This window comes from Humulus lupulus, chromosome 1 (genome assembly GCF_963169125.1).
Source record: "Humulus lupulus chromosome 1, drHumLupu1.1, whole genome shotgun sequence".
NCBI lineage: Eukaryota > Viridiplantae > Streptophyta > Magnoliopsida > Rosales > Cannabaceae > Humulus > Humulus lupulus.
The window spans coordinates 43,269,008-43,287,659 of record NC_084793.1 but is presented as its reverse complement, the minus strand read 5'-3'; the positions used below and the strand labels follow the sequence as shown (position 1 = coordinate 43,287,659).

At 33.6% G+C, this 18,652-nt stretch overlaps 2 protein-coding genes across 2 annotated transcripts; one reads left to right on the top strand and one right to left on the bottom strand.

The window, feature by feature from the left end:
• The first annotated feature begins 7,090 nt into the window (after positions 1 to 7,090).
• On the top strand, positions 7,091 to 9,772 carry LOC133791798 (uncharacterized). The gene is made up of 2 exons (XM_062229716.1): positions 7,091 to 8,003; positions 9,188 to 9,772. Exons 1-2 carry the CDS (start codon positions 7,170 to 7,172, stop codon positions 9,611 to 9,613), a joined length of 1,260 nt encoding a protein of 419 aa, XP_062085700.1. The 5' UTR covers positions 7,091 to 7,169; the 3' UTR covers positions 9,614 to 9,772.
• Positions 9,773 to 10,349: 577 nt separating this feature from the next.
• Positions 10,350 to 11,766, bottom strand: LOC133791792 (uncharacterized). Its single transcript, XM_062229711.1, has 3 exons — positions 11,412 to 11,766; positions 10,800 to 10,941; positions 10,350 to 10,587 (listed from the first exon to the last, which is right to left on the bottom strand). The coding sequence occupies exons 1-3, from the start codon at positions 11,702 to 11,704 to the stop codon at positions 10,504 to 10,506; spliced, it is 519 nt and encodes a 172-aa protein (XP_062085695.1). The 5' UTR covers positions 11,705 to 11,766; the 3' UTR covers positions 10,350 to 10,503.
• Between the last annotated feature and the right edge of the window lie 6,886 nt (positions 11,767 to 18,652).

Genomic DNA, 18,652 nt, shown 5'->3' with positions numbered 1-18,652 from the left:
AGGGAAATAGTGACCAAGTCTCTACTTTTGGCACCAAAAGACCTAATTGTCCCTAGGCCAAATCAATCTCTCAAAGCCCTTAAAGGGCAATTTTGTCATTAGCCACATGCTCCGTTTATCCTAATTAACACCTTATAATTCCTATTACTTCCAATATCCTCAAATAATTACCAAATAATTTTCCCCATTACCTAATCCCGGTAATGTAATAAATTACCAAATTACCCATAGGCTCGCCCCGAGCCTGGTATTTAACCCCGTTTTGACTAAACCGCTACCTTGCTTGCCAGGATCGTCTCGTTCCGAATAATTTAAATATATCTGCATAATAATGTGGTCTCAATCCGTAGACACAAAAATATACAAATATGCCATCAACGGGCCAAAATTACAAAAAAGTCATTCTACTAAGAAACGGGCCCACATGCATGCAAATACAACCATATAATAATACAACTCACATAATCTTGCATATTATCACATAATAATACCATAAACCAATTATTTCCCTCCTGGCCCCCTAATCAAGGCACTAAGCCATATTAGGGAATTTGGGATGTTACAAAAACGGTAATTTGTACCCGACTCAATTGTAGATCATCTATAGATGATTGAATGACAAATTATGATTGTAACAATGGATAACTAATTTACTCAAGTGTAAAGTGTTCTATGAGTTCAAGAGTGCAATTCCGAGTCTTTAGTGGAGCTTGAATTCATAGGTCCATGTTCCCACAATGCCTTTGATTAAATCATCTAGATAGTCTCAATTAATTGATTTAATTATCAATTAGGATTATCAAAATTGTTTTGTGTCAATTTTGGACAGTTTTACTAAGATGTGGAATTTGGAGAAGAAATGAGAAATTTGGGCAAATTTATTAATTATGACAAATTGGTGACAAATTGATAAATAGTATTAAATCAAGGTTCAAATTATAATTATTTAATTTGAATAAATGATTTAATTAATTAATTAATTATTGTTTAAATATAATTATAATTATATATATATGTTACACCCAGATTTCGAGCATGAGAAGTTATGATCCCGAAATCTAGGCTCGTTAGGTGTAAGCTCGAAATAGACGCGGTCGCCGTGCGTCAAACCGTTTATCTGTAAACAGCGACCTCAAAGGTTCAAGGGATGTGTAGCCTTGAAAATGATCCGAGCTCGCAAATAGCATAGTGTGACACTTGTATATATCCCTAACCATCTCCTGCCTTCTAGACTGGTTCAAGCTCGGAATGTGTGAGTTCGAATGTGACAACATCGTCAATGTCTATTTGTTCCGAGCATAGGAAAAGTAAGGTGACGAGCTCGTGATCAACTGATAGTCTTGGTGAGTCCTAGTCTCGGAGATTTGACGAGTCTCATATCTGAGTTAATCAGTTATATGTGAACATATTTATTGTTGTACAATCCCAATGTTTAAGGGATATTATTTAATCTGTTATCCGATCCACATTTTATGGGACGTTTCTGTGTACGTAGGAAATAATGTATTAAATAGCATTATGTTAATTGATTCCCAGAATATCTTCCCGAAATATGTGAGAATGAATTCCATAACCTTCACTATAAATAGAAAAGGAAGCTCCATTTGTAAGGGATCGATTTCTGAGGACTTGAGAGAAAACTCTGGGCAATTATTATCTGAAAAGTTTTCAGAAAACTCCAAAGTTCTAATAATATAGACTCGTAGACTAGGCAGATTTAAATGCTGAACCATGTAAAAAACCTCTTGTATTCATATTTGTTCTTTTCCTCTAATATTTTTCTTGTTTAATTGCTCTCTTATTTAAGTTGACGAAAAACGACGTCAACAGTGTATAAAGTTTTAATAAAACTTTATAAGAATTCGTTATATATGAAATTAGTTTTTAATATATATATTATATTATATTTAATTAATTAATTAATAAGGGTTTTGTTTTATTATGTAATTATAGAAAATAATAGTATTTGAATTTAAAGATTTTTATGCTTTGAATTTAAAAATTGAAAAATCTCAAGGCTTGACAAAATTTCTAATATTCAGCCATGTAGCGATTTTTAAGCTATTATTTTAATTATTTAATTAATTTAAATTAACCCTAAAGTGTTGCTATATATAGGTACTTAAGTCTAGGGTTTTAGAATTTGAAAGTAGTGTTTTGAAAAAGCAAAAACATAGACTCAAGAGACCTATTGTAGCCGCTCATATTCTCTATTCTTCTCAATAATTTTCCTATATTATGTGTTGAGAATTGCCCACTCTAGTCTAGGTGATCAAATGTAAGTGTGGAAGACTGTGTAGTTTGAAGATCCAATTCACTCTCTTGTCATTACTGTGCGACAGAAAGGAACAAGAGTTAGAGAGGGTGAAGGAAGGAGTCTCAATATCCGCTGGGTAAAAGTAAGATTCTTAAACTCTGTTATTTGATTTACTTTATGAAATTCATTAGAAACATGTTTCTAGGTTGTTTTATATGTTAATTTATTTAATAAATGAAACACATATGAAAATATTTATGATCCTGTAAAATATATTCCCAACTGCCTGTTCATGAACAACCCAGATAGGCGACACATTGCTTGCATGCAGGTGATGCATCACGTGGGTTGTTCGTACAAATCCGTACAATTACGTGTTTTAGCGCCAAAACTTATTTTAAAATGTTCTAATCTCATTGGTTAACACTAATGACAGTTCCTACACTATTTAAGGGGTTCATTTGAGACTTTGGGGAACTGATCACTCTCCACTCTCTCTCTCTCTCTAAAACCCTCTCTGTCTCTAACTCACAAAAATTACTAGTTTCCTTCAAGATCTTTATAAAGAAAGCTTGACTTGTTTGAAGACCAAGACTTGTTAATCCCAAGACTCATTCCACCATTGTAGTAGCTTCAAACAATCCCTTATGGGAGACTAGGAATAGAGTTTTTTGGACAATAATTCAATTGTGTCAAGCCTTTATGATCCTCTCCATTGATTGTTTTTACATTATAACAAAATTTTATGATTTCATGTAACTAGGGTTTCTACCAAGAAAGGGTTCACTCTTTCCTTTGATTTCATTTGTGTTTATTCATCCATTATTTAAGAGATTGTCTAGAGTTATGTTCCTTTGAATACATTAGTCTGCTGTGATTGATTATCCTAAATTACAATATTCCAGTTATGTTGATTAGCCATAATCCCAGCACATGGACCAATAATATGCTGACACCTGTCAGCTTAATAAGCCCAATCAACACTTAACAAACTATGTAGTAACTGCAGCAACAAAAACGTAACAAAATAGAAAACTTTGGATATTTATGATGCAAATACCCCTAAGTTTTTTAAAGTATTTTTGAAATTAATTTACATTATAGGTATATATATGTAAATTTTCCTAATGAAAATTACCTATTCTTTTTTTTTTAAAGTTACAAAAAATAGAGAGGTTTACATAAATATGGTAAAAAATAAGTTAGTTTCTATATTTATGGGAAAAAAAAAGACACAAAATAAGGTGAGTTTTGCAAAAAAAAAAAAAAAAAAAACATAATAAATATGGGAATTCCATCAAATATATATAAAAAAATTGATTACCATATTTTTACACAAAATTATCTCTCATTCTCTCCCTCACAACAACTCTCTTACTTTACTTCTTTCTCCCTCTCTCCTCCCCCACTTAGTTCCTTCTTCTCAGCCCTCTGTTAGCGTCACCACCTTCGTCCTCTGTCGGCAGTGTAACTCTGCCCCCTCCCTGGACGGCAACAGCTCTGCCCTCTGCCCTCTCCTTCTTCTTCTTCTTTGTTTTGAGATCTATTGATATTTTTTTCTAGATCTATATGATTTTCTATTTCGGATCTAATATTGTTTTTCCAAATTTGATATTCTTTTTCCAAGTCTAGCTAAGTAACCGGTTACCATCGCGGCTAGTTCCATTTTTTCAGATCTGATTTTTTTTTTTTTAGATCTAGTTGTAACTAGTTATGATTATGATTAATTTAGATTTTTTGTTTGGATCTGATTTTTTTCGCACCTAGCTAAGTAACCAAGTACCATGGTGATTGGTTCTTTTTTTTTTTTCAAACCTTGTTGTGACCAGTTATGATCACGATCAGTTTAGATTTTTTTTGTTTGGATCTAATTTTTTTTTTTTTACATTTAGCTAAGCAACCATGTACCATCATGGTCGATTTTGTTTTTTTTTCTTCCTATTTTAGACTTGATTAAGTAACCAATTACCATTACAATCAATTTAGTTTATTTATTCATTTCTTTTTTCAAATCTAGCTAAGTAACCAATTACAATTCAGTTGATGTTTTGATAGTGGTAACCGATTACCATCACATTACTAACAAATCAAAATTATTTTTATAGTTCTAACCAGTTAACACCACATCACTTAAAAAAAATAAAAATGATTTTGATAGTGGTACTACACATCACTTAAAAAAAATAAAAATGATTTTGATAGTGGTACTACACATCACTAAACACGACTGACAATGGCATATAATTACTACAACATCATAAAATCAAAACTATTTTGATAGTGGTAACCGGTTACTGTAGATAAAAAGCTGAAGAAGAAGAAAAAGAAACGAGAATAAAAAATATGGTGAAGGATCAATATTTTTTTCAAAAAAATAATGAAAGAAAAAAATATTTTATAAAATATGAATGATAAAAAATATTACAAATAAATTAAAATTATAAAAATAACTTCAAAATATATTAAAACTAGCAACTAAAACGGTATAAAAATAAAATATGATCTATAAATACATGAGAAAAAATCTCTCATAAAAATGTAAACAAAATAAATACTATATGAAACTTAAGAAAAAAAAAACTGCATATTTTTTTTTAAAAAAATTCTCATATTTTGTGTAATTTCTAAATTCATATTTGGGAATTTTTCAAAAATATAGTTTTTATACCATTAATGTGCAAAAATATGATAATTATACTTTTCTTAATTTATATGGGAAAATTTATTAAAGATAAAATTAAAGTATGTGAAACACAATTAGCAGTTAACTAAAATATGGAAATGTCACATTTTTTTTTATCATAGTTATATTTTTATTTTTTTATTTTGAAGGTGATTTTATTTTATTTTTTCCTCCATTTTTAATTATTTGTTCATTTTTTTTCTTACTTATTTTTTCTTCCATTTTTTCTACCAATTTTTCCTTTATCCTTTTTTTTTCTTTCCATTTTTCTTCTTTTCATTTTTATTCATTTATCTATTTTTTTTATTTCATTTGTATTGTTTTTTTGTTCATATTTTTTTAGTTTTCTTTATTTTTTTTCTTTATTATTTTTTCATTCCATTTTCCCCTTTTTTTTCTACCAATTTTTTCATTCATATTTTTTTCTTTCCATTTTTTCATTATTTTTCTTCTTCTTCTTTTCATTTTTATTCATTCATCTATTTTTTTTTTCTTCTTCATTTCTTTTGTTTTGTTTTTATTTTGTTTTTTCATATTTTTTTAGTTTTCTTTTCTAAGTTTTTTTTCCTTATATTTTTTCTTCATTTTTGTATTTATTATTTTCTCCTTCCATTTTTTTTCTTCTTCCATTTCTTCTTTTTTTTTTCTTTTTTTCTACCAATTTTTTCATTCATATTTTTTTCTTTCTATTTTTCTATTATTTTTCTTCTTCTTCTTTTCATTTTTATTCATTCATCTATTTTTTTTCCCTTCATCATTTCTTTTGTTTTGTTTTTTTTTTTTTCATATTTTTTTAGTTTTCTTTCCCAAGTTTTTTTCCTTCTATTTCTTCTTTTTTTTGTACTTATTCTTTTCTCATTCTATTTTTTTCTCTTTTTTTTTAACACATATTTTAACATTACATAATTATTTTATTATTTTTTATTTATATCTTTCATTATTGTAAATTTTTTTATAGTTTTTTCCACTATATGTAAAAAAATTCAAATCAATTTTTTCAGCATTTTCTTTTTACTATAACCCTTATAGGAACACCAAAATTTGGAAAGAAAACTAACAAAATATGAAAACGTGAATAGGTAACCAGTTACCCTGATGAGAACATTCAAATTTAGAAAAAAAAATTATATGAAGAAGATGGGAGAGAAGGGAAATGGGGTAGATCTGATTTTTTTTTCTATCTTTATATTTGTGGAAACTGGTTACCTTCTTATTCTTTGTGTGTATATTTCTGGGTGTAACTGGTTACATTCACGTTATTTGTATGTATATTTTTGGGGGTAACTGGTTACCTTCACGCTATGATGTGTGTATATTTCTGGGTTATTTATGGTAACTTGTTACCAATGTTACTAAAATCATAGTTACTTATTCCTTTTTAAATGAAATGTTCTTCATCTTTTTCATTCAAATTTGATGTTTCTTTTCATATTTAATATGAGTAACCCGTCACCCCTCTTATGGTAGCTGGTTACCTCTCTTATGGCAGAAGGTTACTCATTTCAGGGTAGCTGGTTACTCCTCCTGGTACATGTTATTTAACCTAGCTCTAGGATTTTTTTTACATAATTGTCAAAGATCAATCAAATAACTGGTTACCTTACCCGGGATTTGAAAAAAGAAACGTACAATATAAAAACAAGGAAAAAATATTTATAATAAATAAAAAAATAATAAACACAATTCATATCATAAAAAAAAGAATTTTTTTTTTTTGCAAAACAACCAAAGAAAAATTTAATATAAAATTAGTTATATGAAAATAATATAAAAAAATAAGCTAAAAAATAATAATCATATTACAAACATACCCTTCCAAATTAATAAAACTGGATTAATAGTAAAACTATAACACAAACCAACTTTTATACAAAAATATTAGAAAATAAACCCATAAAAGTGAAAAATATTAAAAAAAAGCCATTGATTAACTTTTTAAAAAAAAAAACTATATTTTTGCACACTTTATTAAAAATCCCATATAAAATGTAATTTCTTCTACATTATTTAGAGTAATTTCCTCAACAAATAGCCATCTAATTCAATTGGGCCAGAAAGGTAGGGAAACTAAGTTGGGCCATTAGATTATTTATGACCCGTTACAGAGGGGTATAACCCGAAGACCCATCTAAAATATCACTCTACTACTGCTGATTCTGATTTGGATTCAAATTGAATCAACTTTGTTCTTCCCAATCTACATTGCCCTAGAACTCAGATAAGCCATAGATGGATCTTCTCAAGCAAGAGCTCCTCCGAAAGCGCCAGAGCCTAGCCGCAGACACCGGCGGCAAGCGAGTTTTCAAGCGCTCCGAGATTGAGCAGAAGAACATTCAGAAGCTGCGCGAGCAGGAAAAACGCGAATTGGAGGCTAAAGCTCAACTTCAAACTACCGCAGCCACCACTGCCGTCGCCGGAACCAACAAATCGAATTCCTCCTCTACCACAACAACCGTCACAACGACGAATTCATCAACTGCGACCACTTCCAAATCCCTAACCGACGAGCGAAACATCGATAACCTCGTGTTACCCAAGCAAGAAGTCATTCGCCGACTCCGGCTTCTCAAGCAACCTATAACTCTCTTCGGTGAAGACGACGATTCTCGGCTCGATCGGCTGAAGTACGTGTTGAAAGCTGGGTTGTTCGAGGTGGATAGCGACATGACTGAGGGGCAGACCAATGATTTCTTGAGAGATATCGCGGAGCTAAGGAAGCGTCAGAAGGTGGGAATGATGAGCGAGAGAAAGCGAAAGAAAATTGATGTTGATGGGGTGGTGGAGGATGGGGAAGGAGGTGGGGCGGAGGAGGAATTGACCGATGGCGAGTCAAGCGGGGTCGATGCAGACAAGGATATGAAGCGAATGAAAGCAAATTTCGATGACTTGTGTGAGGAAGACAAGATTCTGGTGTTCTTCAAGAAGCTGTTGAATGAGTGGAAGCAGGAGTTGAATGAGATGCAAGACGCCGAGAAGCGTACTGCTAAAGGGAAGTCCATGGTTGCCACGTTCAAGCAGTGTGCGCGGTATTTGCATCCACTCTTCAAGTTCTGTAGGAAGAAGGTAAATATTTTAACTTAAATTCTTATCACTTGCTCTCTTTTTTTCCCTTTGTATGTTCATGCAAAAACTATGACCCATAAAATATCCACAAGCTCTGAGAATTGTATGTCACTTTTGCCATTTTGTTCTCTGGTTTAGCTATTTTTGTGGGGATTTATGCGATTAGGAGAAAACTAATTCGATGATAATAAGAAGGTTTACAATCTCATAGGAGCGGTAGAATGACTTAGAAATAGGTTTGCTGATTTTGGGAGACTTTTTAATGATTTCTAGGTGTAGCATGAATTGAAAGAGGTGCTGAATGTGAGAAGTCTGTAATACTTTGTAATCCGTTTACCCTGATCGTTTACGATCGTTACCCTGAAACTTTTACTAATAAGTAGCAAATTGTAAAAGGAATAGAAATCAATTCAGGGAAGTACTCCCCTTTTGTATTCATTTATTTCTTTACTCACACCAATCTGAGACGCAAGATTCAGGGAATTCTTTTACCATACTTATTAGGAAAGAATACACTTGATTTTTTATTCCTCCCCACTCATCTACAAACTCTTGCCATTTACTATCATGTGGTATTGAAATTGCTCAATGACTATCACAAGTTTTGATTGACACCTTCATATGCTTATAAAACAAAATTAACTAATCCTTGCTTGTTTATTCTTGTTGATCTTATTTCATTTTTATACACAATAAGTGTGAAGTGCTATTGCATTTACATAGTTGCAACTTTATCGGCTAAGCCTAAGATAATGAATTAATTGACTATAAATCTGCAAAAGCAACTGCAAATCTTTCATTATACCTTTATGAAGTCTTAGTTGTCATTCCAAAATGATACTACTAGAAAAACTTTTTGTCAAGGTGTTTAATTAGTTCCTGGTTGGTTAAGTAATACTACTATGGTCTTCAAACTTAGTTCTACGTGTTTTAAGTTTTTGGAATGGTGGAATTGGGAATATGTGCCCCCTCGTTTTTCCTGCTTTGTGCAAGCATCTCAATGCTGGGAGGAAAAACAATAGGTGCTGTTGTTGCATTAACACTATGAAAAGGAGCTATGCCATTCTTTTTTGTTCTGCTTCAGGGCATGCGGTCACCATTTTCTACCACCAAAGCACTTTTTGGAGTGACATAATGTGTATTTGCGCTAGTTATATTCATCTTGTGATAAATTCTGTGTGTAGGTTCTCCCTGATGATATCCGTCAAGCACTGATGCTGTTCGTTGATTGCTGCATGAGGCGAGACTACCTAGCCGCAATGGATCACTACATTAAGCTGGCCATCGGAAACGCACCTTGGCCTATTGGTGTTACTATGGTTGGTATTCATGAACGTTCAGCTCGTGAGAAGATCTACACCAATAGTGTGGCCCACATTATGAATGATGAAACAACTCGTAAGTACTTGCAATCTGTCAAGAGATTAATGACTTTTTGCCAACGACGCTACCCAACAATGCCTTCAAAAGCAGTTGAATTCAACAGCCTGGCCAATGGTAGTGACTTGCAGTCTTTGCTAGCTGAAGAGGGGATTTCATGGGGCAGTGGTAGTAGTAATCAAACCGGAGAGGAAAGACTTCGACTAATGCCTGCCCCGAAAGAGAGCTAACCTTGTATATGATCATCTGTAAACATGTTTGAATTTTCTTAATGCTGTCAGTCAACTTATGCTTTCTTTAGTTGAGCTTTCGATAATTTACCATTACTTAATTTGGTGCGGAAGGAAAGAAAGACACGATAATTTATAGTAGTTTTTGCCATTTTGTTACATGTAATCTTCATTTTCTAGCTAAATTTGGGGGAAAAAATTATCCTAATGCTAAAAATAACACATTAATATAATTAGAGGGTCACAGTGGTGTTACTTAGTAATTTACACTGGATTGGATTATGTTAAATTGGGATTGAGATAAATTTAATAATATACTATGTTTGGTATAATATTGTATTGGAAAATATTATATTGATTTTAAGACATAATTATTTTAATGTTAATATTTTAGTTTACTTTTCAAATAATTTTATTTAAATAAAAAATAAAAAATAATAATTGTGGGGTTCATTGATATTAGAATGTGTAGTTGAACTGAAACTAGTAAAAAACTTGAGTGATAAATAATCTCACATTTTTTGGTTGGATAAATAATCCCATATAAATGTGATTATTTTGAGGTTTTACTTTATTTATCCTGTTCCTATGGGAGCAACATGCAATCCTAATCCCATTCCTAGTCCAATGCACCAAATGGGGAAGGGGCAGCAAAGTTTATCACACTCATTATTGCAACGTTCAAAATTTCTCCTCTACTCAACCAAACTTTGCGTGTAATCTTCTTTTCAAGAAATGTAGTCAATTTTTTCTTCGAAATTCATTCATTTGAAGTCAACACATTGCTCTGAATTTTAACAAAGAAATCATACGATTAATAGATAGACCTACATACAAACTTTACAAAGACAGAAAAGAAAGTCATCGTGTCAATTTTCTTTTTACCAATATCACTGACTCTTTCTCAAGCCAAACGTGTCTTCAACACCGTTTGTCACCCTCTTCCTTCGTTCAGCAATCATGTCCTCGTATGCCTTAACAGAAAAATGAAATCTTCAATGGAAATTATATACAAACTCGATATATATATATATATCTATATATCTATATACATTACATATTTCATTGATTATTACAAAGGCTACCCTCATCAGCAAGATATTCTATCCCCATAAATCCATAATACAATGCACACAAACAATATGAGGTAGGACAAGAGAGGGAGAAAGAAAAATAGAAGGTGTACCTTGGGATAAGAATACAAAAATATGTACCACCACGCGCATATCAGTAATGATAAGATTGCAGTGACTAATATTGAGTGTAAAATCAGCCAGCTACAGGCAATTGCCGAAGCCCCAGTCAAAGTAATTGTCCATGGTTGACACCTATAAACAAAATGGCACAAAAGGAAGGAGAAAACAGATTATGAATACTTAATTATAGTCAATTAACAAAAGGCTACTTTTATCTATTCCCTAAACTATATTTACAACTCTTCAACATTGTATTTCATGTATATATTAAAAGGAGGAGCTGCAGGAGCAATGCTCACAGCAAATAAATAAGGAGGCCAATTAAGCTACTTCAATTGTTTAGTATTCAAGATATGTGACTAATGTGTTGAAGGGGAGGGTTTCGTTCGAGTAATTAATACTTTTTTTTACTTGAAATTTTGAGATTTGAGATGATGTACATTTCCAAAAACCAGTCACGGTCACAGAAGAACAGGATTACTCGTTTTAGAGATGACCCAGATGCTAAAAAATCCAATTCAAACATCTGAGAGCAATATTTCGACCAAATTCGAAACATTAAGCTAACCAAGGACAAAGAAGTACATATTGCAAAAGCTTACCAGGATGGTTTAGTATCCCAAACGGAATCATATTCAAGCGAAAGGTAGTTGAGATAGCCATCCATATCATCAACAACTCCATTTTCGTCCAAGAACTGGGCTTCGTTTGGGTCGCTTGACTTGGTTCCGAAGACCACAGTTTTATCCCGAAAGCCACTCAATTTGAGAGAAGTAGAAGCAGTAAATGAGGAGAGGACGGGGTTGGAGAAATGGGGTTGGGGAGAGGGAAACCAGGGACGCAGCTGTAGTATCGGAACTGAATGGGAAAGAGAGAAGAGAGAAAGTGTTGCCATTTTTGTCTTTGTTAAGACGCAAAAAATATCTCCTCTCTTCCTCGCCTAGTATTCTATAAGATTCAGTAGCCTTTTTAGCTATAAGTTATACTGTAAATAAATTCCATAAATGATTATTAATAAATTGGTGGTTTTTATTAATATATAACTTTTTTTTTCTTTTTCTTTCATTATCTCTTTGTGAATTTCTCATACTTTTTGTAAATTTCTTTTCACATATATATTTTTTAAAAGCTATAAGAAAATTACCATTACAAATATATATATTGGTCTCAGTTCTCATATTTTATTCACTCAGGATTGACGACATGACAATATTAGAATACTCATTTTTTTTAGTTTGTTGACACCTAATTTAGTTTTTAGTCTAAGTATATATATACGTGTCTCTTTTATTTGTAAGGGGGATTTATTTATTTATTTTTCTTTGAGATATATATGTAAAGTTTTTTAGCGTGAGAACAGAGGCTAGAGAGATCATTATGTACAGGGCAAGGGGTTGATTTGTAAGAGAAGAGGATTGTTCTTCTCGGGTAGACTTGCTTGGATTAGTGATCTCAAGAGGGGTTCTTGGTAGTATTTTCAAGGAAAAGAAGGAGACTGATATATCATCACTCTTTACTGTGTATCAAACTTGTTCAATAGTGCAGAACTGAACTACTCTAAGGGGAGTTCATAGGGACGTAGGCAAAATCATTTTTGCTGAACCTCGACAACAAATACTTGTATCTATTTCTCAATTTGGCTTTGTATTGTTATTATTCTTTGAGCTTAACTTGTATACTGTATTTTTTTTTATCGTCTTTTGTATTTCTTGATAGGCGAAGCAAGAGTTGGTGGAATCCAAAGAGCAATATCAGAGCCAGGTTCCATTGGCTGAGTTGTGGCTTCGATTGAGGAAGAAAATCTTCAAGGTATCAAGAGGAAAAGTAGCTGACAAGAAGGTTAAGCTAGGTCAAGATTTTTCTGATTTTATTTCAAGAAATCAGAAAACAGAAGTAATACTATGGCTACATCCAAAACTGAAGTCGAGAAATTTAATGGGAATAATGATTTTTATCTTTGGAGGGAAAAGATGGTTGCTCATCTTGGTAACCTTGGGCTAGATGAAGCTTTGAAGGGAGATGAGAGCTTGTTTAAAGATCTGAGTTCAAAGCAAAAAGAAGATGTTCTCAAGCAAGCATGACACACATTAATCCTCAGCCTTGAGGATGAAATCTTGAGGAATGTTGTAAGAGAAACTACAACAGCTGCTATGTGGTCGAAGATAGAACAGATGTTCATGACCAAAACCTTGCCAAGTCGTGTGTACCTAAAGCAAAAGTTCTATGGTTTTAAAATGGATGAAGGTAAACCTTTAGATGAAAATATAAATGAATTTTATAAACTAATCTCTGATCTTAGCCGCTTGAGTGTAAAGATTGAAGAGGAAGACAAGTCAATTTATTTGCCGAACTTATTGCCAGGCCAGTATGAGCAGTTCGGAGATACCATTCTCTACTCAAAAGAAAATTTGGTTCTTGATGAGGCAATAGGTGCAGTCACTTAAACAAAATGGTAAGTTGATGAAATTAAGTGGTGACAACTACATGGTAAGAGGCAGAAATCAGCATAGAAATTTTCATTCACAACGAGGGAGAAGCAGTAGCAAGCCTCGGGGAAGATCACACTCAAAAGGGCCAAAAGATTCAAAAGGATGTTACCATTGTGGGAGGACAGGTCACTTTAAGAAAGAATGCTACTTATGGCTCAAGAAAAATAAAGAGAGGACTTATGATCACAAAGAAAGAACTGACGATCATCATTCATGCAAGAATGATCAAGAAGAGTTAGCAAACTTTAGTGATGGCTACGACTCGAGTGAGGTTTTAATAGCAGCAAATGAGGTAACCAATTTTGACTGTATTTTAGATTCAGGATGTACATTTCATATGACATTTAACAAAAATTTGCTGCAAGATTATAAGTATACAGATGGAGTCCATGTGGTGATGGGAAATAATCATGCTTGCAAGATTGAAGGAGTAGGGAACATGAACATGAAAATGTTTGATGGGTCCATTCGTACATTAACAAATGTCAGGAATGTTCCAAATTTATCAAAAATCTAATCGTTGTTGGCATTTTAGATGATACTGGATACACAAGAGAAATAGAAAATGGCATCATGAAATTTAGCAAAGGGTCACTAGTAGTGATCAAAGGGGAGAAGAAAAATGGACTCTATTATCTGGTTGGAGAAGCTCAATGGAAATGCTTCTGTGGTAACAAATAAAGAAGATCAGAATGAAACTCTATGGCACAGGAGAATGGGGCACGTTAGTGAGAAAGACCTAAAGATAATCTATGACCAAGGGTTGTAAGGAAATGACAAGACCAGTAAGGTAGAATTTTGTGAAAATTGCATCCTAAGGAAGCATCACAGGCTAAGATTCAAGGCAGCTAGGCATGAATCTAAGTCAATCCTAGAATACATTCATTTAGACTTGTGGAGGCCAGAAAACACATCAACTCATGGAGGTAATATTTACTTTATGTCAATAATTGATAATTTTTCTAGGAAAGTGTGGGTATTTTTATTAAAACATGAATCACAGGCCCTAGAAAAATTTAAGAATTGGAAACAACAAATAGGAAACTTAACTAGCAAACGAATAAAGACTTTGAGGACAGATAATGGACTAGAATATTGCAATTTAGAGTTTGATGAATTTTGTCAAAAGGAGGGCATCCAAAGACATAGAACAGTATAGTTAACCCCTCAACAAAATGGGGTCGAACTCTTTTAAACAAAGTAATGTGTTTATTGCTTAGTTCAGGACTTCCTAAAACCTTCTGGGGCAAGGCACTTATGATAGCCACTTATTTAGTCAATAAGAGTCCATCAACTGCAATTGAATTTTTAACACCAGAACACAAATGGCCAGGTAAAGCATCTGATTTGTCTCACCTTAGAGTGTTTGATTGTGCAGCATATGCACACCAAAATGAAGGGAAATTGCAACCTAGGTCTGTCAAGTGTGTGTTTTTAGGTTACTCCAAGGAGTTAAAGAGTATAGACTGTGGTTAAAATAAGGAAAAGGTTTTAAAACAATAAATAGTCGAGATGTAATATTCAATGAAAATGATTTTCCATGTTTGAAATTTACTAACAATGCTAGTGTAGAAATTGAAACTCAAAATTCTGTTAGTATTTCAAAGTCAATTACAGTTCAGGTGGAACAAAAGAAGGATTTAAATGCAAATCAACAAAAGGATACAAAGATTTCTTTAGAGCATGAAGAAATTGATGAGCTTGAACAAGATTAGATTGATGGCAGAGAACATCTTGCTAATTATCAGCTATCAAGAGACAAAGAACGAAGAGTCTCAAGGCTAACCCAAAGGTATGGATTCTCTACTCTAACTGAAATGTTAGCTTATGCCTTTATCACTGCTGTGAGTGTAGGTAAACAGGAACCAAACACTTTCCTAGAAGCAATGTCATGCTCTTAATCAAAGCACTGGAAAAAGGCAATGGATGAAGAAATGCATTCATTACACAAGAACAAAACTTGGAGGCTTGTTCAAAGACCACAAAAATAGAAAGTTATTGCTTGAAAATGGTTATACAAGATCAAAGGAATGAAAAATGAATGAACTATTAGGTATAAGGCAAGCTTAGTGGCCGAAGGATTCACACAGAGAATGAATAGATTTTAATGAAATATTTTCCCCAGTGGTGAAATACAAAACAATTCGAATTATGTTGTCATTGGTAACACAATATGACTTAGAATTGGAACAGATGGATGTCACCACTACTTTCTTAAATGGTGATTAGAAGAAACCATATTCATCGAACAACCAGAAGGGTACAAGGAAGAACCAGAAAAGGATCTTGTGTGTCAATTGGATAAGTCTTTGTATGGGTTAACGCAAGCTCCTTGGCAGTGGACACAAGAAATTTAATGAATTCATTACCTCTCAAGGATTTAATAGGAGTATGTATGACACTTGCCTATATTTCAAAGGAGAAAATATATTCACAACTAAATATCTTTTACTCTATGTGGATGATATGTTACTCATCAGCAAGGACAAGGAAAAGGTGGAACAATTGAAGAAGGCCCTCCATTCGAAATTTGATATGAAGGACCTCGGGAATGCTAGCAAGATTTTAGGCATTCATATCAATAGAGACAGACAAAAGAAGACTAGTAATAAATCAGACAAGTTATCTTAAAAGACTAATGGGAAAGTTCTCTATGAAGGGATCTAAGCCATCAAAGATGCCTCTCACAAGCCAGTTGCATTTATCTACAAAACAGTGTCCTGTAACTAGTCAAGGAAAAGATTACATGGAGAAACCTTCATCTTTCACATTCTACAAACCACTGAGTTGAGAAACCTTCTACTGAAATCTATGTCGATACACAATTGTCCCATCAAACACAACTTTCCGGTTTCTTCCTTCAGACCAGCATTGACTTCCCCCCAGCCATCGTCTGCGTCTTCTGTAGTAGATCTTCCAACTAGGTCACGCAACAAAGTACAAACTATGAAGGAGGCCCTTCTCAGGAGAGAGATCATAAACCCTAGCAGAGCAATATTTCTTTAAGTGAGATTTTCAGCTGTTAATTTAATTTACATTAAATATATATATTTCAAAATAAACATTTTTTACTCCTATAACTTGTTGCTTTAAACAAATTTAAATATCTTTGACAATTTAACATCAATAATTAAAATTAAAAAATTATTTCATTAGAATAAAAAATATTAGTAAAATATAAATGTTGGTGATTTTCAAACTAATTGATTTGATACATTATAGCATCCCAAATTTGCTAATAAGGCTTAGGGCTTTGATTAGCGTGCCTGGAGGGCAATAATTGATTTAATTACGTAATATGTGAATTTGATGATTATGTGATTAGAAATGCATGTTTAGGTGAATTAAATATGCACGTGGGTCCCATTTGGCTATTAGAAGCATATTTGTAATTTTATCCCGTTGAGGGCGTAAATGCAATATTTGTATATATTGTGGTCGATACCACGAGTGAGTGGTGATATATTTGTGATGCACGATCTGAGACGATCCTAGGGAGCAATTTAGCTAGAAAGTCACAACATGGTCAAATACCCGGCTCGGGAGGAGCCTAGGGGTATTTCAGAAATGTTATATGTGTTCGGGATTTATTGAGTAATGGGTAGTAATTTAGTAATGATTTGGATATGTCGGGATTAAACGAGGATTTATGGGAACACTCGAGGAATTAGCAGAATTTGGCAATTGACGAAATTGACCTTAGTGGCACTTGAGGACTTAGATTGACTTGAGGGGTAATTTGGTCTTTTGATAAGGGATATACATGGTTTAGAATAGGCTAGGTATTCTTGAGAAGTCACTGGAACTAAGGAGAAGGAAAGGAAAAAAAAAAAAAAAACTCTCAGCCAACCCTCTTGGTTTCTCTCTCTCGGCTACCACTATTTTTCTTAAGTGCTTGAAAGCTTGAAGGTTCTATTAGAGATTCAGACTAAGGGACTGAAGGATTGAAGGCTTGAAGTGTATAGGAATTGCTCAAGCTGAATCTGTAACAGAGGTATGGATCTAGAGTTGTTATTTTACTGAATTCCACTGTAATCCATGAACTTAGTTGAGTTTTGAGCTTAAGATTTAATTGGTGTGAATTGCAGTGAATTAGTTAGTTTATGGGGTTCTAGCACTGCTTAAGGTGTATTAGAATGGTTATGGGACTCAACTCTGATTTTGGTGTGTGTTAGAATGATTTTCAAGGAAGTTTGCTCGTAAAATTTGCATGGGATTTCTGGGTTTCGGTCTCGCGTCGCGACCTTGTTCATCAGGCACTGCGGCCCGCTTGAGTTTATAGGCCAGGGGACTTTAGAAAATTGCCCATGTGTCGCGACACAAGGTTTGGGCATTGTGGCCCGTGTCTCTTAGCAGAGAGGCATTTTGCCTCTGACTTGGGGCGCACCGCGACCCTTAAGGGGGACTGGGTCGTGGCTCAAATGCAGAATTTTGGCTGTTTGAAGGTTATTAGCTCGGGAACTCAAACGTTAAGGCTCGGGAAGGTTTCTACTACCCAGTTTGGTAGAATCCAAGGTCCCAGAGGCTAGATTTATGTCTCGAGACTATTTATTGGATTATAATTTGATAAATGGCTATTATATATATGTTGTGACTAGGTTTTCAACGAGGCTCGTGTTAAAGGATTGTGCTCAGGATTGCGGTTGTAACGTCCCAAAATGACCTAATAAGGCTTAGGGCCTTCATTAGGGGGCTGGGATTGCATTATATGGAATTACGTGTTTAATTGCTATATTAATTGTAAATTATGTGATAATATGATTAAATGCACATATTTAGGGATATTAAATATGCATGTGGGCTTGCTTTTTATTAGAAGGGCGATTTGGTAATTTGTCCTGTTGCGGGCATAAATGTGTATTATGTGCATATATGTGATGTGTGTGAGAGATCACATTATTATGTGTGTTTATTTGAACTATTTGGCATGAGGCGATCCTAGGGAGCAAGTTAGCGGGAAAGTCACAACGGGACCCAATACCCGACTCGGAGCGAGTCAAGGGGTATTTTGGGTAATAGACATTTAATTGGGTTATCGGGTTATGAAAATAAATAATTGAAGATATGTTTGAAGTTAGAGAGTCTAAGAGGGAATGTTGGGGAAACTTTACCATTTTTTTCTTGGGGACGTTTTTGGTACCCAAGCCTTGGGATTAACTTAAGTGACTTAAGTTAGAAAACAAAAGACAAAATAATAGAAACACTTAGCACTTTGTCTAAATCGACCCTTTTCTCTCTCTCTCACTCTTGTTTTCTCTAGACACTTTTCCAAGAAAAGCTTTGAAGCTAAGTGGGATTTTTGGGCTAGAAGTCACAAATTGGAGTTATAAACTTGGGAAAGAATTTAGTAACAA